Source organism: Oncorhynchus clarkii, chromosome 12 (genome assembly GCF_045791955.1).
Source record: "Oncorhynchus clarkii lewisi isolate Uvic-CL-2024 chromosome 12, UVic_Ocla_1.0, whole genome shotgun sequence".
NCBI classification, from domain to species: domain Eukaryota; kingdom Metazoa; phylum Chordata; class Actinopteri; order Salmoniformes; family Salmonidae; genus Oncorhynchus; species Oncorhynchus clarkii.
The window spans coordinates 11,438,134-11,454,234 of record NC_092158.1 but is presented as its reverse complement, the minus strand read 5'-3'; the positions used below and the strand labels follow the sequence as shown (position 1 = coordinate 11,454,234).

The 16,101-nt window shown below is 46.2% G+C and overlaps 1 protein-coding gene across 1 annotated transcript in view; it reads right to left on the bottom strand.

Annotated features, from left to right (window-relative positions):
• Positions 1 to 16,101, bottom strand: part of LOC139422708 (CBP80/20-dependent translation initiation factor) — a 178,843-nt gene that overhangs the window by 139,610 nt on the left and 23,132 nt on the right. The window contains exons 2-3 of the mRNA XM_071173983.1: positions 11,289 to 11,526; positions 8,846 to 8,917 (exon numbers count right to left, since the gene is read on the bottom strand). Of these exons, the coding sequence (XP_071030084.1) occupies positions 8,846 to 8,917; positions 11,289 to 11,471 (255 nt within the window). The 5' untranslated portion in view covers positions 11,472 to 11,526. The remainder of the gene's footprint in view (positions 1 to 8,845; positions 8,918 to 11,288; positions 11,527 to 16,101) is intronic.

The window sequence follows — 16,101 nt, the reverse complement described above, 5'->3', positions numbered from 1 at the left end:
GCAAAAGCAAAGTGTTGGAGAAGTAAAAGTGCAATATGTGCCATGTAAAAAAGCTAACGTTTAAGTTCCTTGCTCAGAACATGAGAACATATGAAAGCTGGTGGTTCCTTTTAACATGAGTCTTCAATATTCCCAGGTAAGAAGTTTTAGGTTGTAGTTATTATAGGAATTATAGGACTATTTCTCTCTATACCATTTGTATTTCATTAACCTTTGACTATTGGATGTTCTTATAGGCTCTTTAGTAATGCCAGTGTAACAGTATAGCTTCCGTCCCGCTCCTACCTGGGCTCGTACCAGGAACACATCGACAACAGCCACCCTCGAAGCATCGTTACCCATGCAGAGCAAGGGGAACAACCACTCCAAGTCTCAGCGCGAGTGACGTTTGAAACGCTATTAGCGCACACCCCGCTAACTAGCTAGCCATTTCACATCGGTTACACCAGCCTAATCTCGGGAGTTGATAGGCTTGAAGTCATGAACAGCACAATGCTTGAAGCATTGCGAAGAGCTGTTGTCAAACGCATGAAAGTGCTGTTTGAATGAATGCTTACGAGCCTGCTGGTGCCTACCACCGCTAAGTCCGACTGCTCTATCAAATATCAAATCATAGACTTAATTATAATATAATAAAACGCACAGAAATACAAGCCGTAGGTCATAAATATGGTCGAATCCGGAAACTATCATCTCGAAAACAAGACGTTTATTCTTTCAGTGAAATACGGAACCATTGCGTATTTGATCTAACGGGTGGCATCCATAAGTCTAAATATTCCTGTTACATTGCACAACCTTCAATGTTATGTCATAATTACGTAAAATTATGGCAAATTAGGCGGCCCAAACTGTTGCATTGCAATGGACGCAAGAGAAGTGACACAATTTCACCTGGTTAATATTGCCTGCTAACCTGGATTTCTGTTAGCTTAATATGCAGGTTTAAAAATATATACTTCTGTGTATTGATTTTAAGAAAGGCATTGATGTTTATGGTTAGGTACACATTGGAGCAACGACAGTCCTTTAACACGAATACGCACTGCATCGATTATATGCAACGCAGGACACGCTAGATAAACTAGTATTATCATCAACCATAACTAGTGATTATGATTGTTTTTTAAAACATAAATGTAATGCTAGCTAGCAACTTACCTTGGCTTACTGCATTCGCGTAACAGGCAGTCAGTCTCCTCGTGGAGTGCAATGTAATCAGGTGGTTAAAGCGTTGGACTAGTTAACTAAGGTTGCAAGATTGGATCCCCCGAGCTGACAAGGTAAAAAAATCTGTCGTTCTGCCCCTGAACAAGGCAGTTTACCCAACGTTCCCAGGCCGTCATTGAAAATAAGAATGTGTTCTTAACTGACTTTCCTAGTTAAATAAGATTAACATTTTTTAAATAAATAAAATCGTCCAAATCGGTGTCCAAAAATACAGATTTCCGATTGTCATGAAAACTTGAAATCGGCCCTAATTAATCGGTCGACCTCTAGTTCGAACCGGTTCAGAACTTTATTTTGCTGGTCGGAAACAGTGGAACAGAAACACACAAACAAATGGTTCTGTTCAGAACGAAACGATTGATAAATAATTTTGATTCCAACCCCTGGTGGGAAGGGAAATATCTTTCAGGCAATGATAGGAATAATAACATATCTTCCTTTTTTGTGCGTCCACAGTAACAGCTGAGAGAAAAAAAAGACTAGGGCTGTGTCCCCCTATGGGCCCTGGTCAAAAGTAGCGCAATTTATCCAGGCTCTATCACAATTGGCCGTGATTAGGAGTCCCATAGCGAGGCGCACAATTGTCCCAGCGTCGTCTGGGTTTGGCCGGTGCAGGCAGCCTATGTAAATAAGAATTTGTTCTTAGATGACTTGCCTAGTTAAATAAAGGTTAAATATTTTATTTATTTTTATTACATTTATAGGGAGGGAGTTGGGTGCCATTTGGTCCTCAGTTTAGGCTCAAATCAATACATCCTTATAGTGCCGGATCAGCACATGAATAGCTCTCGGTTGCTTGGAGAAATATAGGAGCAACATGAGACATAACACATTGAGATTAAACAGAGCTAGATCCTCTGTGATCCCAGACAAAAGTAAAAGCATTCAGTTACAATGCTGCCCTTAATCGTTCCCTCAGAAAGTGACACAGGCACAGATGCACAACACCACACACTAACCTATATCCCTCTAACAGACATGTCTTTACCAGACTAGGAACAACCCAGTCCTCCACAAGACAGCCTCAAGCACTCTGTGTGCAAACAAGGGCTTAGAAAGGACTAACTGCTTCGTTGAAATGAAAGTGAAGCACAAAAGCAGGCAGCAGAGGATGAAGTGTGTACCCAGAGGGCCAGAAGGGCCAGAGGACCAGAAGGGCCAGAGAGCCAGAGGACCAGAGGACCAGAGAGCCAGAGAGCCAGAGGACCAGAGGGCCAGAGGGCCAGAGGACCAGAGGACCAGAGGACCAGAAGAGCCAGAGGACCGGAGGGCCAGAAAAGGAAAGACTTAAGACTCATGTCCTGGAGCAGCCTTGTGGTGCTTTGCGTTCTCCTCTAACACATAGTCACTTCATCTCTGTGTGACGGTATCATCTAACCTCTTCTCTCTGCCTTCACCTATAGAACAAACTATTCATACTGACCCAGGATGAAATCTCTTTCATTACACCTCAGTCACCTATGGAAAGTCTACTAATGTAGACCCATTCTGATGGACCAAACCTGAAAGGTAAATCGAGTTGAAGCCACTTGTCAGAGGAGGAAGTGATCTCTCATCTTTGTTGTTGAAAGTGGCAGGGGCTTGGTGTGTGTGTGTGTAAACAGAGAGGAAGAGGTGAAACAAGAGGTTTCACTCGTGACAAAATCTGTCCATAATAAGCCGAATGTGTTTCTTCTGGCTTATTTTGGACCTAAACTTGTCACCTGCCTTCCCGCCTTTGGGACAACGACTCCCATTGTTAGAGTGGAGACATGAGCATCTCGTCATTATATACAGATCTCTGGTGTAAGTGGGAAGGTGCACAGGAATCAGCACATGAAACCTGATCTGGCAGCCCAGGTGGGGAACAGAGGGCTTACCCTGGGCAAGCAGTGGGCCTTGTCTTACACAACCACAATAAGATTGGAACACAACCACAAGTCATTGGTTGAGATAGGCAATGACAGCGGGAGCCAGTGAGACGGGTGTGTGTCTCCCTCCACCCTGTGCCAGCATTCACGGTCAAACCCACTCTGCCAGGTCGTCGTGCCAACAGGCGCAGACACAAAGCCGGAGGCGGCACATGGGGTAAAGCACACACTCTGGACTAGCACCTTGTGATATCACAAGACACTTGTCCAATAAGAATCTTTGTTTTCTGTTACAAAATGTTTTGCTAAGGTGGTGTACCCTACTGAACAGTTATACACTGCACAAAAAATAAAGGGAACACTAAAATAACACATCCTAGATCTGAATGAATGAAATGTTCTTATTAAATACTTTTTTCTTTACATAGTTGAATGTGATGAAAACAAAATCACACAAAAAATGATCAATGGAAATCAAATTTAATCAACCCATGGAGGTCTGGATTTGGAGTCACACTCAAAATTAAAGTGGAAAACCACATTCCAGGCTGATCCAACTTTGATGTAATGTCCTTAAAACAAGTCAAAATGAGGCTCAGTAGTGTGTGTGGCCTCCACGTGCCTGTATGACCTCCCTACAACGCCTGGGCATGCTCCTGATGAGGTGGCGGATGGTCTCCTGAGGGATCTCCTTCCAGACCTGGACTAAAGCATCCGCCAACTCCTGGACAGTCTGTGGTGCAACGTGGCGTTGGTGGATGGAGCGAGACATGATGTCCCAGATGTGCTCAATTGGATTCAGGTCTGTGGAACGGGCGGGCCAGTCCATAGCATCAATGCCTTCCTCTTACAGGAACTGCTGACACACTCCAGCCACATGAGGTCTAGCATTGTCTTGCATTAGGAGGAACCCAGGGCCAACCGCACCAGCATATGGTCTCACAAGGGGTCTGAGGATCTCATCTCGGTACCTAATGGCAGTCAGGCTACCTCTGGCAAGCACATGGAGGGCTGTGCGGCCCCCCAAAGAAATGCCGCCCCACACCATGACTGACCCACCGCCAAACCGGTCATGCTGGAGGATGTTGCAGGCAGCAGAACGTTCTCCACGGCGTCTCCAGACTCTGTCACGTCTGTCACATGTGCTCAGTGTGAACCTGCTTTCATCTGTGAAGAGCACAGGGCGCCAGTGGCGAATTTGCCAATCTTGGTGTTCTCTGGCAAATGCCAAACGTCCTGCACGGTGTTGGGCTGTAAGCACAACCCTCACCTGTGGACGTCGGGCCCTCCTACCACCCTCATGGAGTCTGTTTCTGACCGTTTGAGCAGACACATGCACATTTGTGGCCTGCTGGAGGTCATTTTGCAGGGCTTTGGCAGTGCTCCTCCTGCTCCTCTTTGCACAAAGGCGGAGGTAGCGGTCCTGCTGCTGGGTTGTTGCCATTCTGGATGAGCTGCACTACCTGAGCCACTTGTGTGGGTTGTAGACTCCGTCTCATGCTACCACTCGAGTGAAAGCACCGTCAGCATTCAAAAGTGACCAAAACATCAGCCAGGAAGCATAGGAAATGAGAAGTGGTCTGTGGTCACCACCTGCAGAACCACTCCTTTATTGGGGGTGTCTTGCTAATTGCCTGTTGTCTATTCAATTTGCACAACATCATGTGAAATGTATTGTCAATCAGTGTTGCTTCCTAAGTGGACAGTTTGATTTCACAGAAGTGTGATTGACTTGGAGTTACATTGTGTTGTTTAAGTGTTCCCTTTATTTTTTTTAGCAGTGTATGTTAAATCGGCATGGCCGATTAATTAGGGCCGATTTCAAGTTTTCATAAACGCTAACCAGCCTTTTTGGACGCCGATTATGGCCGATTACATTGCAATCCATGAGGCAACTGCGTGGCAGACTGACCACTTGTTACACGAGTGCAGCCCCAAAGGACTTTGTGGCTGCAATGAGCCATGGTAAATTGCTAGCTAGCATTAAACTTGCCTTATAAAAAACAATCAAACTACACATGGTTGATGATATTACTAGGTTAACTAGCTTGTCCTGCGTTGCATATAATCAATGTGGTGCCTGTTAATTTATCATCATCAAATCACAGCCTAATTCAACTTCGCCAAACGGGTGATGATTTAACAAAAGCGCATTTGTGAAAAAAGCCCATTCGTAGAACAAATGTACCTAACCATAAACATCAATGCCTCTCTTAAAATCAATACACAGAAGTATATTTTTTTAAACCTACATATTTACTTAAAATAAATGCATGTAAGCAGGCAATAACTAGGGAAATTGTCTTGCGTTCAGTGCAAGCAGAGTCAGGGTATATGCAGCAGTTTGGGCCGCCTGGCTCGTTGGGAACTGTGTTTCTTCCTAACAAAGACCGTAAATAATTTGACAGAATTTTACATACATTGAAGGTTGTGCAATGTAACAGTAATATGTAGACTTACAGTTGCCACCTGTTTGACAAAATACGGAATGGTTCCGTATTTCACTGAAAGAATAAACGTTTTGTTTTTGAAATGATCATTTCCGGATTTGACCATATTCATGACCTACGGCTCGTATTTCTGTGTGTTTATTATAATTAAGTCTATGATTTGATATTTGATAGAGCAGTCTTGACTGAGCGGTGGTAGGAAGCAGCAGGCTCGTAAGCATTCATTCAAACAGCACTTTACTGCGTTTGCAAACAGCTCTTAGCAATGCTTTAATACACAGCGATGTTTATGACTTCAAGCCTATCAACTCCCGAGATTAGGCTGGCAATACAAAAGGTGCCTATAAGAACATCCAATAGTCAAAGGTATATGAAATACAAATGGAATAGAGAGAAATAGTCGACGATTCATAATTCCTATAATAACTACACCCTAAAAGTTATTAACTGGACATATTGAAGTACTGGGAAAATTGAACCACCAGCTTTCATATGTTCTCATGTTCTGAGCAAGGAACTTAAACGTTAGCTTTTTTACATGGCACATACTGCACTTTTACTTTCTTCTCCAACACTGTGTTTTAGCATTATTTAAACCAAATTGAACCTGTTTCATTATTTATTTGAGACTAAATAGATTTTATTTATGTATTATATTAAGTTAAAATAAAAGGGTTCATTTTTCATTCAGTATTGTTTTAATTGTCAATAGATAATCAATCATAATCGGTTGACCTCTAATCTCGAGTACCATGACATCCCAGGTTAGCTACTAGCTATACAAAGACTATCACTAGCACCATAAAGCCCATGCAAATATCAGAAGTTTAGTGAGAGGGGTGTCAATTTACGACCAGCCAGACTGGATAGATTACCAGCTTCCCAGCAACCTGCCTGGTGCAAACTCAGGCCTAGGGATGTGACAACTAGGGAAATGTTATCGGTTTTCTGTTAAAACTGAGAAAAATGCATAAAACTATTAAAAATGCAGTAGCGCTGCTGCCAGCAACGTTTTGGGTCTCACAGTGCGTCCCTTTCAAATGGTTAAGCATTGCACCCGCCCCACCATTACCGCCCCCCATACTACCATTACCGCCCCCCGCACTACCATTACAGCCCCCCGTACCGCCCCCGTACTACCATTACCGCCCCCCGCACTACCATTACCGTCCCCCGTACTGCCCCCGTACTACCATTACCGCCCCCCCGTACTACCATTACCGCCCCCCCGTACTACCATTACCGCCCCCCCCCCGTACTACCATTACCGCCCCCCGTACTGCCATTACCGCCCCCCGTACTACCATTACCGCCCCCGTACTACCATTACCCCCCCCCGTACTACCATTACCCCCCCCCCGTACTACCATTACCGCCCCCCGTACTACCATTACCCCCCCCGTACTACCATTACCGCCCCCGTACTACCATTACCGCTCCCCCGTACTACCATTACCGCCCCCCCGCACTACCATTACCGCCCCCCCCCCCCCCCGTACTACCATTACCGCCCCCCCCCCCCGTACTACCATTACCGCCCCCCCGTACTACCATTACCGCCCCCCCGTACTACCATTACCGCCCCCCGTACTGCCATTACCACCCCCCGTACTACCATTACCGCCCCCGTACTACCATTACCGCCTCCCGTACTACCATTACCGCCCCCGTACTACCATTACCGCCCCCCGTACTACCATTACCGCCCCCCGTACTACCATTACCGCCCCCGTACTACCATTACCGCCTCCCGTACTACCATTACCGCCCCCCCGTACTACCATTACCGCACCCCCCCCGTACTACCATTACCGCCCCCCGCACTGCCATTACTACCTTGTACTGCCATTACCGCCCCCCGTACTGCCATTACCGCCCCCCGTACTACCATTACCGCCCCCCGTACTGCCATTACCGCCCCCCGTACTGCCATTACCGCCCCCCGTACTGCCATTACCGCCCCCCGTACTGCCATTACCGCCCCCCGTACTACCATTACCGCCCCCCCGTACTACCATTACCGCCCCCCCGCACTACCATTACCGCCCCCCCGCACTGCCATTACTACCTTGTACTGCCATTACCGCCCCCCCCCGTACTGCCATTACCGCCCCCCGTACTACCATTACCGCCCCCCGTACTGCCATTACCGCCCCCCGCACTACCATTACCGCCCCCCGTACTGCCATTACCGCCCCCCGTACTGCCATTACCGCCCCCCGTACTACCATTACCGCCCCCGTACTACCATTACCGCCCCCCCCGTACTGCCATTACCGTCCCCCGTACTGCCATTACTGTACCTCAATTCCACCTCACAACATTTGCATTTCCCTATTTAACTTCACTAAGTATTGTCATACAGCACTTAGCTGTTGCTTGCCTTTCTCTGCCAACTGTTATTGATGACGACGTAGAGGTGTGGAGTTGCTGTCAAAATAATACATTTCTCAACTACTTGCATATCGACCCCTGGCGTCGACTCAGATTTCTGAGTGTCAAGATTCAATTCCGCTAGGAATCAACTCGTAAATATTTTTGGAACGGAGGAGACTGATTGGTTGCTATACTACCGTTGTGTGTGGTTGCCAGGGGCACCAAGATAGAGGAGAAGTTGAGCATCGCGCTTCAACACTCACTAGTTGTTGAGGAAATTGACTCACAACGCGGTTTACTTTCTGCATTTACATCATATTGCATCATTCTAAACTTTCCCTTTAGAGCCCATCATCTGGTTGGGTTATAACACGGAAAATTATGTTTTGTGATAACTGCACTGTGATTCAAATTTTGTGGAGAAAAAAAATACTAAAATCATTGTTTTTCAGTTAGGGTTTTTTCTTAACATTAAAATAACCTATTATTAACATTTAAACGTTCCCACCCCTAGTTAGGCCTACAATTTGCAGATGATGAACACTTGTCTTCAGCCATCCTACACTTCGGCAGAGCCTCGGACTGAGATATGTAATTTACCATCATCAGAAATGACATAAGTTACATTCAAAATGCATCTGCTCACTTTTAGTATGACACTTGCTTTTGATGGTTGTGTCCTATGGGCATTTGCTATATAAGCAGACAAGTGGATACCCAATGAAACAGAAGCTATATCTGTGCTGTATGTATTTTTTAATTGGAGGCATCTGTTAGTAACCTTGGCTGTCACTGAGAGCTCGTTTCCACCCTGGTCAATGACAGAGTTGATTTGGGCGGGAGGGATAGGGTTTGGGTGGGGTATTGGACATTGGGCCTCAGCACCACTGTGTTAGTACACAGGGACCCAACCTCATCCTCAGCCAGCCTGTAACTCACCGGTTTGGTGGAGCCCCTCCCCCGTGAGGATGACCAACTCCCATCTTTCCTGTCATTGCAGTCCTCTGTCCACTAGGTGAGAGAGGAGGGAAAGGAAGTTACAAAGGGCAGGAAGAGAGAATTACTATTTTTACACAATTCTGTCCTGGTGAAATGAATGACATTTACAAATCTCTCCTCCTCCCTCCGCTTACCAGCTGGTTCGTGTGGTCCACTAATTTTAGCTTGGCTATTTTGTGAATGCTGCTCAGCTTGGAATATATCCCATGGGGTAAACTACCCCAGTTTACTGTGTATTTATGTATGGGAGCAGCCAGGTTTGGGTTTCGGTGCAATAGGAAGTTCAGCAGAAATTTTAACAGCTGCATTATCATAACATGACCTTGATTATGTCCAGTACTTTTAATGCTTTGCACATTTGCATTTATTGTAGCCATGTTGGCTCTGGTTCATCAGCCATGACCCTTATCATTACTGTAGCCATGTTGGCTCTGGTTCATCAGCCATGACCCTTATCATTACTGTAGCCATGTTGGCTCTGGTTCATCAGCCATGACCCTTATCATTACTGTAGCCATGTTGGCTCTGGTTCATCAGCCATGACCCTTATCATTACTGTAGCCATGTTGGCTCTAGTTCATCAGCCATGGCCCTTATCATTACTGTAGCCATGTTGGATCTAGTTCATCAGCCATGGCCCTTATCATTACTGTAGCCATGTTGGCTCTGGTTCATCAGCCATGGCCCTTATCATTACTGTAGCCATGTTGGCTCTGGTTCATCAGCCATGACCCTTATCATTACTGTAGCCATGTTGGCTCTGGTTCATCAGCCATGACCCTTATCATTACTGTAGCCATGTTGGCTCTGGTTCATCAGCCATGACCCTTATCATTACTGTAGCCATGTTGGCTCTAGTTCATCAGCCATGGCCCTTATCATTACTGTAGCCATGTTGGATCTAGTTCATCAGCCATGGCCCTTATCATTACTGTAGCCATGTTGGCTCTGGTTCATCAGCCATGGCCCTTATCATTACTGTAGCCATGTTGGCTCTGGTTCATCAGCCATGGCCCTTATCATTACTGTAGCCATGTTGGCTCTAGTTCATCAGCCATGGCCCTTATCATTACTGTAGCCATGTTGGCTCTAGTTCATCAGCCATGGCCCTTATCATTACTGTAGCCATGTTGGCTCTAGTTCATCAGCCATGGCCCTTATCATTACTGTAGCCATGTTGGATCTTAATCTTTAGCCATGATCGTTATCATTACTGTAGCCATGTTGGATCTGGTTCATCAGCCATGGCCCTTATCATTACTGTAGCCATGTTGGCTCTGGTTCATCAGCCATGGCCCTTATCATTACTGTAGCCATGTTGGCTCTAGTTCATCAGCCATGACCCTTATCATTACTGTAGCCATGTTGGATCTGGTTCATCAGCCATGACCCTTATCATTACTGTAGCCATGTTGGCTCTAGTTCATCAGCCATGACCCTTATCATTACTGTAGCCATGTTGGCTCTGGTTCATCAGCCATGACCCTTATCATTACTGTAGCCATGTTGGCTCTGGTTCATCAGCCATGACCCTTATCATTACTGTAGCCATGTTGGCTCTGGTTCATCAGCCATGACCCTTATCATTACTGTAGCCATGTTGGCTCTGGTTCATCAGCCATGACCCTTATCATTACTGTAGCCATGTTGGCTCTGGTTCATCAGCCATGACCCTTATCATTACTGTAGCCATGTTGGCTCTGGTTCATCAGCCATGGCCCTTATCATTACTGTAGCCATGTTGGCTCTAGTTCATCAGCCATGGCCCTTATCATTACTGTAGCCATGTTGGCTCTAGTTCATCAGCCATGGCCCTTATCATTACTGTAGCCATGTTGGCTCTGGTTCATCAGCCATGACCCTTATCATTACTGTAGCCATGTTGGCTCTGGTTCATCAGCCATGACCCTTATCATTACTGTAGCCATGTTGGCTCTTAATATTTAGCCATGGCCCTTATCATTACTGTAGCCATGTTGGCTCTGGTTCATCAGCCATGACCCTTATCATTACTGTAGCCATGTTGGCTCTTAATATTTAGCCATGATCGTTATCATTACTGTAGCCATGTTGGATCTGGTTCATCAGCCATGACCTTTATCATTACTGTAGCCATGTTGGCTCTGGTTCATCAGCCATGACCCTTATCATTACTGTAGCCATGTTGGCTCTAGTTCATCAGCCATGACCTTTATCATTACTGTAGCCATGTTGGATCTGGTTCATCAGCCATGATCGTTATCATTACTGTAGCCATGTTGGCTCTGGTTCATCAGCCATGACCCTTATCATTACTGTAGCCATGTTGGCTCTAGTTCATCAGCCATGGCCCTTATCATTACTGTAGCCATGTTGGATCTGATCCCTTTCAGCTTTAGCGAACCTGTGAGATGTGGGACTGGGGCTTGTTGTCTCCATCCAGGTCTGCCTCGTTCTTATCTCCCAGCAGGCCTTGCACCTGGTACTCCAGCACGTAGCTGTCGATGAAGCGCTCCAGCTCCTCAATCTCCTGCGAGCGTGTGCTGCCAGCCTCTGAGGACGCTGACGCCACAGACGAGTTCTCCATGGCGACCTGCTGCCTGCCACCTGGCGGGAGACGGAGGGAAGGAGGAGGGAGGGACCTGCAGAGAGAAATTGGGTATTTTTAAACAAAACAAAACTAGGCAAAGACCTCTCCACCTCACTTTACCATGTTGAGTCAAGAAATGTTACGTTAGTGAGTCAGATATAGTAGGATTTTGTTTTCATTCATGACAACGTACCTTCAGGAAAACAGCTAAGAAAAGTCAGATTAACGTGAATGTCAAATCAACACCCCCGCCCATTGACTAGAGGGCAGTTGTGTTTACAATACTCTGCAGGCAGGGGAGACACACTGTGTTTACATCCCAGACAGTTGTGTTTACAATACTCTGCAGGCAGGGGAGACACACTGTGTTTACATCCCAGACAGTTGTGTTTACATCCCAGACAGTTGTGTTTACATTCCAGACAGTTGTGTTTACATTCCAGACAGTTGTGTTTACAATACTCTGCAGGCAGGGGAGAGACACTGTGTTTACAATACCCTGCAGGCAGGGGAGAGACACTGTGTTTACAATACTCTGCAGGCAGGGGAGAGACACTGTGTTTACATCCCAGACAGTTGTGTTTACAATACTCTGCAGGCAGGGGAGAGACACTGTGTTTACAATACCCTGCAGGCAGGGGAGAGACACTGTGTTTACAATACCCTGCAGGCAGGGGAGAGACACTGTGTTTACAATACTCTGCAGGCAGGGGAGAGACACTGTGTTTACATCCCAGACAGTTGTGTTTACATTCCAGACAGTTGTGTTTACATTCCAAACAGTTGTGTTTACATTCCAAACAGTTGTGTTTACATTCCAGACAGTTGTGTTTACATTCCAGACAGTTGTGTTTACATTCCAGACAGTTGTGTTTACATTCCAGACAGTTGTGTTTACATTCCAGACAGTTGTGTTTACATTCCAGACAGTTGTGTTTACAATACTCTGCAGGCAGGGGAGACACACTGTGTTTACATTCCAGACAGTTGGCCGTTGCACTCAGTCTAAAGGAGTCTGCATAATTCACAGCCAAAACAGTTCGGAACAGTTTGTGCATATATTATGAGGACATTTTGTGATGTTTTGTTAGATTTGGACCTTGACAAGGGTTTCTTCAACTGATAGGCACAACTTTTTCTTGGGGAAAGACGAAGTCAGTAGCCAAAGTCTATGCCCCCTCCTCAAAAGCCAATCCGCATTCACTCCTCCACCCATGCCCAGCAGGTAGTAGAACAGCAGTCTAATTCTAGTCTGTCTCACCTACCTAACCCTGTCCCCAGACAGAGTCAGTTATGAAACAGGACAGCTTGTCTTACCCAGCATCTATCACCCCTTTCTCCCAGTCTGTGATCTGACAGTTAAGTGCCTGTGTTGGTGGTCACATGACTGAGGCCTGCTGCTAAGCTTATTTACATCACTACCCTGCCTGAGCACTGGCCAGGTCATGCCAGGCCACCCCAGGCCACCCCAGGCCACCCCAGGCCACCCCAGGCCACCCCAGGCCACCCCAGGTCACCCCAGGCCACCCCAGGCCACCCCAGGTCATGAGGATGTATTATGGGAGCAGAGCAGCCTGCATAGTGGTGTAGTGGTAGGCCCATGTTCAGGCCTGCCTGATGCTTTTGTTTTGGTTTAAGTTTAGCTAATCAATGCACACAACTTCTAAATCAAGACCTCTAATAAATGTCTCACATCAAATAGGGGCATAGAGTAGCCTACATACACACAACCAATGGACAGGGGAGGAATAGCACACAGTAATATCACTACACCACAGACTGATAATAATGAAGTAATAATGCTCTTATCCACCCACACTATAGCTGCTGGGCCTAGGGGTTTTAAATCACACTGTCAATATGAACCAGGCATACCATGGCCCGATTAGCCTAGCGGATGAGGCTAATGCTAACTCCACTGATGGCTCATCTCATTTGCCAGTTGAGTTGAGAGTTGAGAGAGGAAGCCTGTAACACAAAGCTAACTATAGGGCTAACACAAGGTAAGCTACGTCAAGCACAAGGCTAAAACATGACTTCTTAGCCACAGAGGACCGGTGTGGGTACAGGGTTGTGTTGTATGGTTTCTTATCCACAGAGGACCGGTGTGGGTACAGGGTTGTGTTGTATGGTTTCTTATCCACAGAGGACCGGTGTGGGTACAGGGTTGTGTTGCATGACTTCTTATCCACAGAGGACCGTGTGGGTACAGGGTTGTGTTGTATGGTTTCTTATCCACAGAGGACCGTGTGGGTACAGGGTTGTGTTGTATGGTTTCTTATCCACAGAGGACCGTGTGGGTACAGGGTTGTGTTGTATGGTTTCTTATCCACAGAGGACCGTGTGGGTACAGGGTTGTGTTGCATGACTTCTTATCCACAGAGGATCGGTGTGGGTACAGGGTTGTGTTGTATGGTTTCTTATCCACAGAGGACCGATGTGGGTACAGGGTTGTGTTGTATGGTTTCTTATCCACAGAGGACCGTGTGGGTACAGGGTTGTGTTGTATGGTTTCTTATCCACAGAGGACCGGTGTGGGTACAGGGTTGTGTTGTATGGTTTCTTATCCACAGAGGACCGTGTGGGTACAGGGTTGTGTTGTATGGTTTCTTATCCACAGAGGACAGTGTGGGTACAGGGTTGTGTTGTATGGTTTCTTATCCACAGAGGACCGTGTGGGTACAGGGTTGTGTTGTATGGTTTCTTATCCACAGAGGACCGGTGTGGGTACAGGGTTGTGTTGTATGGTTTCTTATCCACAGAGGACCGTGTGGGTACAGGGTTGTGTTGTATGGTTTCTTATCCACAGAGGACCGTGTGGGTACAGGGTTGTGTTGTATGGTTTCTTATCTACAGAGGACCGTGTGGGTACAGGGTTGTGTTGCATGACTTCTTATCCACAGAGGACCGGTGTGGGTACAGGGTTGTGTTGTATGGTTTCTTATCCACAGAGGACCGGTGTGGGTACAGGGTTGTGTTGTATGGTTTCTTATCCACAGAGGACCGTGTGGGTACAGGGTTGTGTTGCATGACTTCTTATCCACAGAGGACCGGTGTGGGTGCAGGGTTGTGTTGTATGGTTTCTTATCCACAGAGGACCGTGTGGGTACAGGGTTGTGTTGTATGGTTTTTTATCCACAGAGGACCGTGTGGGTACAGGGTTGTGTTGCATGACTTCTTATCCACAGAGGACCGGTGTGGGTACAGGGTTGTGTTGTATGGTTTCTTATCCACAGAGGACCGTGTGGGTACAGGGTTGTGTTGCATGACTTCTTATCCACAGAGGACCGGTGTGGGTACAGGGTTGTGTTGTATGGTTTCTTATCCACAGAGGACCGGTGTGGGTGCAGGGTTGTGTTGCATGACTTCTTATCCACAGAGGACCGGTGTGGGTACAGGGTTGTGTTGCATGACTTCTTATCCACAGAGGACCGGTGTGGGTGCAGGGTTGTGTTGCATGACTTCTTATCCACAGAGGACCGGTGTGGGTGCAGGGTTGTGTTGCATGACTTCTTATCCACAGAGGACCGGTGTGGGTACAGGGTTGTGTTGTATGACTTCTTATCCACAGAGGACCGGTGTGGGTGCAGGGTTGTGTTGTATGGTTTCTTATCCACAGAGGACCGGTGTGGGTACAGGGTTGTGTTGTATGGTTTCTTATCCACAGAGGACCGGTGTGGGTGCAGGGTTGTGTTGTATGGTTTCTTATCCACAGAGGACCGGTGTGGGTACAGGGTTGTGTTGTATGGTTTCTTATCCACAGAGGACCGGTGTGGGTGCAGGGTTGTGTTGTATGAGGACCGGTGTGGGTGCGGGTGCAGGGTTGTGTTGTATGAGGACCGGTGTGGGTACAGGGTTGTGTTGTATGGTTTCTTATCCACAGAGGACCGGTGTGGGTACAGGGTTGTGTTGTATGGTTTCTTATCCACAGAGGACCGGTGTGGGTACAGAGGACCGGTGTGGGTGCAGGGTTGTGTTCTAAACAAGCAATAACACCTGATTCAACTAAGTTTGTCTTGACTGAAGTCTATGATTAGTTGAATCAGGTCTTGACTGAAGTCTATGATTAGTTGAATTAGGTGTATACATACTGGTTGACAAGAACAAAAGCCTAAATCCACATTGATCTCTGATCTCATTTCATGATGAATAGTAACGATCAGTTTATTTGTAGAACTTTAGGGGAGGTTAATATAAATCACATTTTAAAGACATTTCAGTTCAGTTTTGAACATTTGGAAGTGAATTAAATTGGATTATTTGAGAGGTGGGCTGATTTGGAACACCCGTGGGCTTAAAAGAGTACACTCAGTACTCATTATTAAGCACAGTCCAGACTTTTCACATCTTTTATCAAATGTTGTATGTAAAGTTATAAAACTTTCCAAGAGATTCATCTCTCATTTTATCTCCACTTTTCTTAGAAAAGTTTGGTATGTATGTATGTATGTATGTATGTATGTTAGAAATGTCTTAACTTAGATTTCAGTGGGATTAATTAAATTTTTAATTGTACATTTATTTAACTAGGCAAGTCAGTTAAGAACAAATTCTTATTTTCAATGAAGGCCTAGGAACAGTGGGTTAACTGCCTGTTGAGGGGCAGAACGACAGATTTGTACCTTGT